Raw genomic sequence first — 14,466 nt, 5'->3', positions numbered from 1 at the left:
TATATATATATATATATATATATATATATATATATATATATATATATATATATATATATATATATATATATATATATAAACTGTGATCATATAACAAGACGATAAACAATGAAAATGAAACCATCAATCCGCATCAAATGTAATTTTCCAATCACATAATTATTGGACCATCTCTATCTCTTTTTCTTGTTTCAATTATATGAATTCCTCAGTCAGCAGAAACTTCTAAGTCAAAAGTTATGTTCCCATTAATTTAAATGGACAATACTTGTCCATTTTTCATATCATATAATGTTTCAGAGAAAAGGACTATTTTGTGAACTAATGTGCACTGATTAATTTTTTGTTCTAGTTTTTTTTCCATGTTTTTGTTTAATTTTATGTTGATGTGCATTTGCTCTAGTGTTGGACAGGTCACATACAAATACAAATGCGACACTAAAAATGTTTTATGGTAATTAGGTGTTGCTCTAAAGTTTTGTCTTTTACATATGGTTAGATTATTAAAGAAAAGAATCTTAAATACTTTACTCCCTGGCTATACTCGCTATTTAAAAAAGTCCCTGTGTATCTTAAGTATTATTTAAAAATACCCACTTGATTTTCTTTATATTGGTATATAATTGATGTGTGTAATATGGATTATAGAGTATACATTATGGAATCGATTCATTAATGTGTGTAAATTGGATTATAGATTATACAGCATATAATCGTTTCATTGATGGGTGTCATTTGGATTAAAGAATATACAGAATGGAATCGATCCATTGATGGGTGTCATTTAGATTAGAGAGTATACGGCATGGAATCGCTTCATTGATGGGTGTAATTTGGATTATATATTATTCATAGTGGAATCGATTCATTGATGGGTGTAAACTGGATTATAGATTATAAAGCATATAATCGTTTCATTAATGGGTGTCATTTGGATTACATAGTATACAGCATGGCATCAATTCATTGATGGGTGTAGTTTGGATTAGAAAGTATACATCATGGTATCGACTCATTGATATGTGTAATTTGGATTAGAGATTATACAGCATGGCATCGATTCATTGATGGGTGTAATTTGGATTAGAAAGTATACAGAATGGAATCGATTCATTGATGGTTGTAATTTGGATTATATAATACACAACATGGAATCGATTCATTGATTGGTGCAATTTGGATTAGAGATTATACAGCAAGGTATCGATTCAGATATGTGCTTCTAAAACAAATCTAGTAGCTCTGCTCTTTCATTTTCTCTTCATGTTTTCAGAAGTAAATTGTAAAAAGGTATATATCTGTCCAATATTTTACATATTTTGGAATCCATTAATTACACATTCAGAAAATGGTATAGTCTATGCTAGCAAAATTCTTTTCAATAACCCTTAACGTTTGTGTACTTTTCACTGATTAAGCTGAAGTTTTGAGCCCAAGTACAGCCAATTTAAGTTCTGTGATTCAATCATTTACAATTTCAACACTTTCATTGTCTAAATACATTTCAGCCACAGTACATGAATGTACCATAGAGACATCACAATAGACTGTCCACTGTGCATGTAGCAGATACAAACAATTTCACGCAGAAACTGTTACTCGCTCAGACGTTCATAATATCTTTGGAGAGGTTCCCAAAGGACTATGGAAGTATGTGTTGGTTGTCCTGAATATGGACTCAGACACGATTATTTTCCTATTCAGTTGCTACGTTTGTTTATCAGAACTGGTAGGGGACACAACATATCCACTGTACACAATAGGAATGTACAGCTGATAAGTGTGTATCTTGTTAGCCTTGTCATTTGTATGGTGCTGTATGTGCATTATTTCTTTGGTAATTTCCGCTCGTATGCTTACAATAAAGCGCACTGGACCTGATAAAAACACAAAAACAAATGAACAATGTGCATTGATAACGTCTACACGAACGAAAATGATGATGTAAGAGAAACACCATTTTACAAAGTAAATGTAAACAAATTGTTATGGTTTTGTGTTTTAATTAAATCCCAAATTTACCCTATGTGTAAACGTGTACCTACCTGTATTACTGCACACTAAAGGCGAAACTTTCGATGCAATAGGTCAAGTGGTCAATCGAGCATAAAGCAAAAGAAACTGATCAAATGATTTGTTTCAGGTATATGGCACAACACTAAATATGTTTAAGGACTTTGGTTAGCTCTGCCCAATCTTATTAAGGTAAGATAGTCCTCCAAAGAACGACTAAAATATCCTTTGTAATTAAGACGATAAATTATGCAAAGTAAAATATCAGAAGTTAGAGTCCTGTAGATGCAAGGCATGTAAATTTACAACCCCGGTTCCATAAAGGGGTGCTTAATGTAAGGAAAATAAAAGCTCATACTTTGAAACTATGCATATTTCCTTTAAGATGTACAATATAAAGTCCTGATTTTTGTTCGAATCAGACGTGGAAGAGTAAATTATACTCTTATATTTTAAGAACAAAACATAGAGTGGTCCAGAAATGAGGTACTCACCGTACATTCTAACCTTGCACGAGTTTTAAGATACACTTTTGCACGGCACTCAGACCAATTAAGTTACAATAAGTGCGCAAATAACTCAATGCAGTCGTGCTGTTCTTGGTATACTTCTGTATAGGCTTTGCCGATAATGTCAGTCGCCTGTTAACAAATCTTAGACACACTCATCTTGTAAAACGAGTGTGTCAACAGATTTGTGCTTGATTGTATAGTTCTCGCCCATGCATCGTAGGTGACAAATAAAAACTCAGTTCATTAATAGAGTCTTGCTAATAACTAATCTGTTTGATCCTACACTTAGCACCCTGTACATCTGCTAGCGATTAGTTTGAAATGCTCCTTGACTTGACACGCTGTATATCAGCCAGCGTTTACTCTTGCATGTTCCTAGACTTGACACGCCGTAGATCTGCTATTAGTCAAGTATGTTTCTTGACCTGACGCGCTTTCAATATGCTATTTACTAAGTCATGTAAGCTTCTAGACTTGACATGCTGTGTACCTACTAGTGGTTAGTCGTATGTGTTCCTAGACTTGACACGCTGTACATCAGTGATTAGTCTTGTATATTCCTATACCTGACACGCAGTATGCATCTGCTAGTGGTGAGTCTTGTATGTTCATATACTTGATACTGTAATCTGCTAGTGGTTAGTCCTGTATACTCCAGAGTTGACACACTCTAGATCGGCTAGTGGTTAGTCAGGTATGCTCCTATACTTGATACGCTATACATCTGGAGATTATTATTTAAGTCAGTATATGTCCGCAACATTTAATATTAACCACGTCTTAAGAATACATAACAGGTGGAATTGTGTACTGTATATTTACTGTTTTAATACTGTTCAACAATCCTTCCAAGATTACAAAATTAGCATCCAGAAACCCATATCAAGAGTGACTATGTTCCTTGATAAAACGCTGTTATATAAGTAAAGCTTTTACGTAAGCATGTACTTTAGAATTGATCCAATGTGTAAATTGCATCTTTTCCTTGGTGTTATTGCAACTCAGACGCTTTTCCTACTCAAAGGACTGTGATAACAGAATCCCGTCTGCATACATATATAAAAGAACTGTGAAAAGCTCTCAGAGATCATTTAACTGTTGTACTCCCAAACATTCATATAACGCACATAGTCATAGCTGTGTTATGATCAATGACATAGCATAGATTATGTTTCACACACACTACTTAAAATACGACTTGATTCGGGGGTATATTTTACCGTTACATGCGACCTGGTAGTGAGATGCAACGTAAACCAAGTAAATGATTGTCAAGAAAACTTATAGCCTGATAGTGTTATTAATTGCACCAAATGGCCATCGATTCAAATTGAATGCTTTTTTAAAACATCAATCAAGAATGCGCCAGAAAGTATGCCTGATTCCAACAAAAACAGCCACTATTGTCAATGCGGTTTTGACATGAATGTTTCTTTTTGTCGGAAACCTGATTTTGATTTATGGAGTTGTGTCGTATTAAGATATCCCCAAAAAGCTTGCATATGTTGTTAATTATATTTCATTTCTATTACTTATTGACATTTTTAATGATTATATATTATGTCTAATTGTAACATGTACTTAACCTTAGTCCAAAATTAAGTTCGTTGTGTACCTTACTAGGAGCTCTTTTGTAAACAACATAATCCATGGATTTAATTCTCTATATGATTGTGGATTAAATAGTCTGATCATTATTAATGATAAACATGTTTATAAGTTTAATTCTGACCTTAGAAACGTCTGCAAAATTCCATTAAGCTGGCAGGGTGGTAATTGTGGCCTAGCTCAAATAGTGGGGAACAAAATATTGTTAACTGGAAAAATATATTCATTCCTATTTCAAAATCCCACATGGAATCAGTCATATTGTTGTATCTGGTTTTTAGTTTGGATTTATTTTGTAAAATTATTATTCACTGAATTAACAAAGTTCTTGATTATATTCTTGAACGGAGACATTAATTTGAAGTTATTGTGTATTCCGACTAAGACATTTTGGATTTTATTATTGTGATTAATCAAAAGATTGCTGCCACATCGCCACACATCAGGCCACTGGAGCATTGGCACTTTCGAGACTACATGCATATTAACACCTTCTGCATTGGAACTTATTTGGACAACCACTGAAACTTAATCAGAACTTTGTTCAGTAGGACTTAGGGCAGAGCGTTTTGTTTTGATATACTTCACAATACCGTAAGTTCTTTTTTAAAATTTTACTTTATACTCTTGGCAAATTTATATATGAATTTTACAAAACTTATTGGCTTTCGTTCTTTCTGTTATTTAGTTTAAGACACTAGAGTCGTAATAATGTGTTTTGTTAATTCTTGTTGTTGTTGTTGGGTTTAACGCCATATTTCAGCACACGATAGGCTATGCATGGCGGCCAGTATTAATGGTGGAGGAAGAACCCGGGAAAACCCCGGGAAGAACCACCAACCCACGAGAAGCTACTGGCAAGCTTTCTCACATGCCCACATTGGCTGAATCCTAAACTCGAACCCACGCAGACAGAGGTGAGATGGCAGTGATCCGTAACGGAGAGCACTTTAGACCACTCGGCCACTCGGGGCCCCTGTTAATTCTTGAAAGTATAGACAGAATACATCTTGGTCAATAGTGGGATGGGTCATTGTTTTCATTCCACTAATAAATTGCGAATCCTTTTGCTAATTTCCATGATTCCGGAAGTTTACAGGAAGTAATAATATATTTAGTTATTTCTTACAGTGACTCAGAGATTGTAAAGGTCGACATTTCCAGAGTTGATCATAAATTATATAAGGCACTCTAAATTGTAACTGTCTATTTTATTGATAATATCAAATTATTCTCATTCGGGATGTCAAAACTAACATGATCGGGTAACCTTTTATGCACCAAGTCTGTACGGTTATCCATGATAGGCTCAATAATATTCGTAAAACAAGAGGTTCAGATTGTTTGCAATATCGTGACCAGCATTATAACTAGGGTCATTAACCTTAATTTCACATGAATTTAGACGTAGTCTATTGGTGTCGCTGAGCTAAAGTTAGTTGTCTCAAGTGACCCCAGACAGATTTGTTATCACAGTCTGAGACAATGACTTATTTGAAAAAGGAGCGTTTATTTTTTACAAGGGATTTGACATTGTTCGGCCATAAATGATACCTGGCAAAGTCTTTACATTTATGATAATGGTTTCAATTACTTTGCGCCTTAGCAGTTTCGTTTATATCGCATCTGCTGTTTTAATCGTTAATTTTCTATATGTATTCCAGTGTGATGGGGATTGATTACATTTTATTTTAAATTTCAGACTGTAAATACAACAAAAAAGACTTCAGCAAGTATCATATACTGTATCTTATACATTTAAATATATTTACTACAGTTTGTAATGTATAAGTATTAACTTTCATTTTGCGAATGTAACCGATTCCGGTCCATAATAAGTATTTGCTAAAACATGCTTCGGGATACGTAAGGAGTTTTGCCAAAACTTAAGGTTTTACATTCAAACCTAAAATGAAATAAATTTCAAAAGTGCAGTACTCGTATATCATGCCAAACTTACAGTGTATCTGACATGTTTTTATCCCGCTAGATGTTGAGGTAAACTTAAATGTATTGTTATCACGAACAACTTTGAATGTTTGCTCCATTTTTGTGCACAGTATATGTATAGAGGGGGTGGGATAGTATTGAGTTACAATAAGCAAACAAATCTTGGTTGGAAAGACCCCTCACCAAAACAAAATATTGTTTTACATGGTCGGTCTCTTAGAAAATGCACCTACAAGTCTGTGAACACCTGACTCCTGATCATTGAAAAAGTGCATTTTGTTCTACAATTTATTGAAATTAAATGGTCATTTTTAAATACACTACTTGGAAAATATTGGTTGTGTTAGAACCCAAACTATCACTCCCATTCTACATCTGCACCAAGGAAAAATAGAAATATACTAACCCTTAAAGTACATTTTAAGTCGAAATCCAGACACAAAACAGTATCTCTCACTATATATTTACATATACACATGTGCTCGATTAATTTACCGTTGATGTGATCTACTTTATTTAAGGCTGATGTGGCTAACTACATTTACTATTGATGTGGTTGATTATCCTTACGTTCGATGTGATTGATTACATTTATTGTTAATGTTACCACGAGAGCTTATTTTATTTATAGCTAAAAATGAATTCCATTACTGTTATAAAAGTTACAGGACTTTGGAACATGTACGCTTTTAGCAGACGTTGACTACAGTCGCTATTACTGATATATGGTATGATCTAAGTAGGCCCACACTACATTCGCTTTAGGTAAATATCACTAAGCCAGGCTAATGATGTGTTATAGTTACCAAAAATATGCATAATTTTCCTCGAGATCTGTTGATTAATCAAGAATGTCATTTGTATGTAAAAGAAAACACGGACACGGCTAAAACGAACAATACAATATTTTTTATTTCAATCTTTTGGTTTGGATTGAACGAAAACACAAGCATGTGTGCTTCAGTTCCTTCCAGTAAGGTTGCTGGTACCAATTATTCCGGTTATTGTATTTTACACTTATTCCTCCATGCCGTCTACACTTTGTTGAATATATAATTTACACGTTTTCTTAATATTGAATTGGACTGGAACTAATTTCAATGCATACATATATATATATATATATATATATATATATATATATATATATATATATATATATATATATATATATATATATATATATATATATATATCCTTCAGTACTTCGTCATTTTGATAGCCTTGACTCTTCAATGTTTCATTTTAGTAGCCATGATCATTCAAGACTTCATCATAATAGTCATTACCATTCAAGACTTCATTTTAATAGTCATTACCATTCAAGACTTCATTTTGATAGTCATTACCATTCAAGACTTCATTTTAATAGTCATTACCATTCAAGACTTCATTTTAATAGTCATTACCATTCAAGATTTCATTGTAATAGTCATTACCATTCAAGACTTCATTTTAATAGTCATTGCCATTCAAGACTTCATTTTAATAGTCATTACCATTCAAGACTTCATCATAATAGTCATTACCATTCAAGACTTCATCATAAATAGTCATTACCATTCAAGACTTCATTTTAATAGTCATTACCATTCAAGACTTCATTTTAATAGTCATTACCATTCAAGACTTCATTTTAATAGTCATTACCATTCAAGACTTCATCATAATAGTCATTACCATTCAAGACTTCATTATAATAGTCATTACCATTCAAGACTTCATTTTAATAGTCATTACCATTCAAGACTTCATTTTAATAGTCATTACCATTCAAGACTTCATCATAATAGTCATTACCATTCAAGATTTCATTGTAATAGTCATTACCATTCAAGACTTCATTTTAATAGTCATTACCATTCAAGACTTCATTTTAATAGTCATTACCATTCAAGACTTCATCATAATAGTCATTACCATTCGACTTCATTGTAATAGTCATTACCATTCAAGACTTCATTTTAATAGTCATTACCATTCAAGACTTCATCATAATAGTCATTACCATTCAAGACTTCATTTTAATAGTCATTACCATTCAAGACTTCATTTTAATAGTCATTACCATTCAAGACTTCATCATAATAGTCATTACCATTCAAGACTTCATTGTAATAGTCATTACCATTCAAGACTTCATTTTAATAGTCATTACCATTCAAGATTTCATTTTAATAGTCATTACCATTCAAGACTTCATTTTAATAGTCATTACCATTCAAGACTTCATCATAATAGTCATTACCATTCGACTTCATTGTAATAGTCATTACCATTCAAGACTTCATTTTAATAGTCATTACCATTCAAGACTTCATCATAATAGTCATTACCATTCAAGAATTCATCATAATAGTCATTACCATTCAAGATTTCATTTTAATAGTCATTACCATTCAAGACTTCATCATAATAGTCATTACCATTCAAGACTTCATTGTAATAGTCATTACCATTCAAGACTTCATTTTAATAGTCATTACCATTCAAGACTTCATTTTAATAGTCATTACCATTCAATACTTCATCATAATAGTCATTACCATTCGACTTCATTGTAATAGTCATTACCATTCAAGACTTCATTTTAATAGTCATTACCATTCAAGACTTCATTTTAATAGTCATTACCATTCAAGTCTTCATCATAATTGTCATTACCATTCAAGACTTCATTTTAATAGTCATTACCATTCAAGACTTCATCATAATAGTCATTACCATTCAATACTTCATTGTAATAGTCATTACCATTCAAGACTTCATTTTAATAGTCATTACCATTCAAGACTTCATTTTAATAGTCATTACCATTCAAGACTTCATCATAATAGTCATTACCATTCAAGACTTCATCATAATAGTCATTACCATTCAAGACTTCATTTTAATAGTCATTACCATTCAAGACTTCATCATAATAGTCATTACCATTCAAGACTTCATTTTAATAGTCATTACCATTCAATACTTCATTTTAATAGTCATTACCATTCAAGACTTCATTGTAATAGTCATTACCATTCAAGACTTCATTTTAATAGTCATTACCATTCAAGACTTCATTGTAATAGTCATTACCATTCAAGACTTCATCATAATAGTCATTACCATTCAAGACTTCATTTTAATAGTCATTACCATTCAAGACTTCATTGTAATAGTCATTACCATTCAAGACTTCATTTTAATAGTCATTACCATTCAAGACTTCATTGTAATAGTCATTACCATTCAAGACTTCATTGTAATAGTCATTACCATTCAAGACTTCATTGTAATAGTCATTACCATGCAAGACTTCATTGTAATAGTCATTACCATTCAAGACTTCATTTTAATAGTCATTACCATTCAAGACTTCATTTTAATAGTCATTACCATTCAAGACTTCATCATAATAGTCATTACCATTCGACTTCATTGTAATAGTCATTGCCATTCAAGACTTCATTTTAATAGTCATTACCATTCAAGACTTCATTTTAATAGTCATTACCATTCAAGTCTTCATCATAATTGTCATTACCATTCAAGACTTCATTTTAATAGTCATTACCATTCAAGACTTCATCATAATAGTCATTACCATTCAATACTTCATTGTAATAGTCATTACCATTCAAGACTTCATTTTAATAGTCATTACCATTCAAGACTTCATTTTAATAGTCATTACCATTCAAGACTTCATCATAATAGTCATTACCATTCAAGACTTCATCATAATAGTCATTACCATTCAAGACTTCATTTTAATAGTCATTACCATTCAAGACTTCATCATAATAGTCATTACCATTCAAGACTTCATTTTAATAGTCATTACCATTCAATACTTCATTTTAATAGTCATTACCATTCAAGACTTCATTGTAATAGTCATTACCATTCAAGACTTCATTTTAATAGTCATTACCATTCAAGACTTCATTGTAATAGTCATTACCATTCAAGACTTCATCATAATAGTCATTACCATTCAAGACTTCATCATAATAGTCATTACCATTCAAGACTTCATTTTAATAGTCATTACCATTCAAGACTTCATTTTAATAGTCATTACCATTCAAGACTTCATCATAATAGTCATTACCATTCAAGACTTCATTGTAATAGTCATTACCATTCAAGACTTCATTGTAATAGTCATTACCATTCAAGACTTCATTGTAATAGTCATTACCATTCAAGACTTCATTGTAATAGTCATTACCATTCAAGACTTCATTTTAATAGTCATTACCATTCAAGACTTCATTTTAATAGTCATTACCATTCAAGACTTCATTTTAATAGTCATTAACACTCAATACTTTATTATAGTAGTCATGACCGTTCTAGACTTCGTTACAATATCCATGATCCTTCAATGATTCATTTTAGTAGCCATGACCATTCAAGTCTTCATCAAATAGCAATGACCCTTCAATACTTTATTTTAACTGCCATAGCCCTTTAAAAAAAACTTCATTATTATAGTCACGACCCTTCAAGACTTCAGTATAATATATGACATAAATCCATACAAATATATTGTTTAATCATATAAAATAGAGATATTTCAAATGAAAAAGTAAAAACGTATGCTCTATATAACTTCAATGGACCCTGCTAGTACGCACAGTATCTTGGAACGCAAGTGTCGTAATGGATCTCAATAAATTGTTTAATGTGTTGTGCTTTGCACTTAAATTATTGCTTGTATTAACACTGCATAATTTATGTCTTCCATGTACAGATTTAGAAGAAAGTAATTCTGTATATATTATCTTCTTTGACATGTATATACCTTCACACACGGGCATCATCTCCGAGTGAAAATTTCCATCGGCATAGCAGAGCATCATGTGAGGTCCCTTCAGCATGTAACCCTCGTCACAGCGGAAATGGATATACTGGCCTACCTCTACAGTTGTGTTAAGAATTTGTCCGTTTTCAATTTCGCCAGGGTAAAGACACGTTCGAACTGGGTAACAGGGAAATAAAATTTAAATTGTTGAATACATATTTTATTACCGTCGTAAGTGTAATGGAGGAATACATAAATAAATAAAAATTATATATTGACACCCAATATAGACGTTTTGGTAAATACTTAGGAATAATGTTGTTCTAAATGCCAAGCATTAACTGAGCCACATGGAAATAATTTGGATGCACAAACTTTTAAAGACACATTTCATAGTTTGTAAATCGCGTTAATTACACAAGACGTACAAATTTATATGTAACCGACGAAGACGGAAAATTGGTAGATAATTTCTTTGATAGTTAGGTCGGTTTGTTAACTTAATTTTTAGAATGAACTGAAACACTGAAACATATCACTGCTCCTTTAGATCTTCTCTCAAAGATTCAAAAAGCTAAATTTGAGTAAATATTTGTTGAATTAAGAGATAATACAATATTTTAATAAAAGTATGTTAATACACACTTATACAGTAAAATTGTTTTTCTGCCCATTTCCCATTTATACAGGTCAACTTGTTATTTCCTTTCAACAAGAAAGCTTGTCCACATTTATATGTAATGATTGCGCCATCCGGGTACCGGTCCCAGCGTTTGCCCGAGATGTAGGCATTCTGTAACTCCGGAGGTGCAGAACAATCCGAGTCACCTTAAAAGTAGAAGGATGAAAATAATTCGTCTCTTGTATTGAATTCTTGTTCGAATTTCTATGTTAATTCATCACTGTTATTGACCAGGATGTTATCGTTATTTGATGTTATACAACATTAAACATTACATGTTTAAAGAAAGGTATTATTTCAATTCACGTCTGTTGAATGCTATGGTAATCTTCAACATCACTCTCACGTCTACTGCACATTCTGAACCTTTATATAAATATTTCTGTAAAAAATTCAATTTCTTTCAGTACAACATACTTTTGGTTGGGTATTGTCTGGATCATTGAATTTCAAATTACCCGTTGTGATCATCAGTCGGACAAATATAAGGATACTGGTTAAGTAGACACCTGACAGAAGGATGGACAGTAAGACAAACATATCTACTACCAACCAAGTATCTTATATATTATTTTCATCCAAAAGCAACAATCTGTTCGCCATCTGCATTAAACACACATATTTTCATTAGCAATACATATTAAATGCACATCTTTCCTTTTTTATACGCAATAAATACTCATCTTTCCATTAGAAATACATATCAAATACCCATCTTTATATTAGCAATACATATTAAAAACCCATCTTTCAATTAGCCATACATAATAAATACCTATCATTCTGGAGTCAATAAGTAAAAGTAAATCGGTCAACAGTTAGAACGACAAAAACTGCCACTTTATATTATCGCATCATGTCTATTAGTGCGGCATTTGAGCTAAACGCTGTCTTCATGTGTTACATCTAAATAACCCGTCCTTAATAGTCAATAAATTCACATGGCCGTGAGGATTATAAATTGGAACATAATTATATTCATGGTCTTGAAACGTCTTTGATTTTCCTTACATGTACCTATTCATTTAAGCGATCAAATCCCATTCAGTATTATATCAATTCTGTATCAATAGTATATCCAATCTTTTTTGTTGTTTTATTTTAAAATATTCTTTCATAAAGTCATGGCGAGCACAGTGTCCTCAAACGGTCTGCTTAGCAACTTACACAATCCAAGAATAATTGGTCACATGACAGAGGTTATTTGGCAATACATGCATTAATGGTATATTGCCAAACTCTTGAAGTTAGGTTCAATGCAGATTCTTAGATATGTGGTATAAATGGTAGTTATTGAACTATGTCATCCTCTCAGATTCATAAAACGTGTTTTCTAGACCTCAACATCGTTTTTAATTACAAATATGTCATGTAATATCATACAAAAATATACGTCATAGTTATATAATGGCTCCACTATAGCAGTGATATGCAAAGATCTTAATTAAATTTATTATTTTTGAAAATAATTATATCATAAAATTATTAATTATTTTAAAAATCGGCGTTCTAAAAATTTCGATCCTTGTAGGAGCGACACCTTGTGACAAAGAAACGGCAATGCGACCAAAAGAATCTTAAACCTGCTTATAATGCAACTTTGAAGTATATGTAAGTATTCTGTGCATCTGGCCAGTTTCGAGATTCAGAGTCCACTTTAAGGAATAAGACTCGCTGAAATGTTTCGTCTTCTAAATCCAATGTCTGACTTAACAGAGTTTCTTCAAAGACAAACAAAACAAATATTGTCATTCATGTGCTGTTCATAGACAAAACTGTATACGAGTTTTGATGCAGGAATGTCGAGGCCGTCAGGCCGAGTCTATGTTCCTACTCCGTCCCAAAGAAGTTCTTTCCCCAGACTCAGAACAAAAACTTATGTGGTTGTGTCTTTATTATATATATATATATATATATATAATACCTATCATTCTATATTGCGTATATATATATAACTTTTTGAACTAAAATAAATTTGTCATTTTATGAAAAATAGTGTATAATCCTCAACATGCACATGTGTTTAACCGAGTTAAACCTATATAAACTGTACAGTTGCACCATCGATCTGTCCGTATTTCAAAAATAGATATTCTCTTGTGCTTTGAATTTTTAAAAATGTTCTTTGGGACATATGAATGGATTTAATCTGCAGTCACAGGCAAGAGAATTTGTTTTCTTGCTTTTTAAAAGGAACATAGGTTTTGGACCAGTAGGGACCCCATCTCATACACTCTAGGGACTGATGATACGCTCTTCTTCCAGAAAACCTGTAGTATTGATCAGTTTTCTTCTCTTTAGGTTCTGCTTCTACAGTCGCAAGAATTTAAACTGTAGACATATAGTCCCCTCATTGCCATGTCTTATCATTGCGATCTCACTGAGACTGGAGAAGACGGATGTAATAATTTAAATGTGGGTCACAGTCAAAACCGCTAATGCTCGATGATACGTTACCTTTATGTTGCAATGTTTGTAAGTTTATCGTCAGATTTACTAAACCCAAACTAAACCTCCACCCAGACTTACGCCTTAAAATGTTTTAATTCAGCAGACCATACTTTGAAACTGATGCTTCAATGGGTTCAGCTATATTTTGTATATTTAAATTATTTACATTACGGATTGTCTTCAGTTATGTCCTAATATGGGACATTTCTAGTCATGCCTTGAATCTTGACATGACTCTTTGTCTGGATGTCTATAGTTTTTAAAACAAGATTTCAACGGCACTTTGCTTCATCTGGTAACTCAATATCAAATAGTCTGTGAAATATATTGTTGTCTACCTGAAGGAACTCGTAACTTCTCGGCCTAGATACCGTATAAAGCAGATAAAATACTCTTCACTAATCATGGTACTCGTTATCCTCATCGCCAAAAAGCGGTCAGATTCATGAAAC

At 32.2% G+C, this 14,466-nt stretch overlaps 1 protein-coding gene across 13 annotated transcripts in view; it reads right to left on the bottom strand.

Moving 5' to 3' along the window:
• The window catches only part of LOC149780011 (uncharacterized), a 105,027-nt gene that overhangs the window by 24,715 nt on the left and 65,846 nt on the right, over positions 1-14,466 (bottom strand). For 12 of the 13 annotated variants that reach the window (XM_089936736.1, XM_089936742.1, XM_089936741.1 and 9 more), the window contains 2 exons: positions 11,527-11,709; positions 10,882-11,058 (listed from right to left, as the gene is read on the bottom strand). In XM_089936736.1, the coding sequence (XP_089792862.1) occupies positions 10,882-11,058; positions 11,527-11,709 (360 nt within the window). Of the gene's footprint in view, positions 1-10,881; positions 11,059-11,526; positions 11,710-14,466 lie in introns of those variants that run through there. The other variant, XR_016414976.1, reaches the window with a different exon arrangement.

Source organism: Sinohyriopsis cumingii, chromosome 16, assembly GCF_028554795.1.
Source record: "Sinohyriopsis cumingii isolate HCF-2022 chromosome 16, ASM2855479v2, whole genome shotgun sequence".
Classification (NCBI taxonomy): domain Eukaryota; kingdom Metazoa; phylum Mollusca; class Bivalvia; order Unionida; family Unionidae; genus Sinohyriopsis; species Sinohyriopsis cumingii.
Note: the sequence above shows the minus strand (reverse complement) of the source record. Positions and strands in the feature narration are given on the sequence as shown.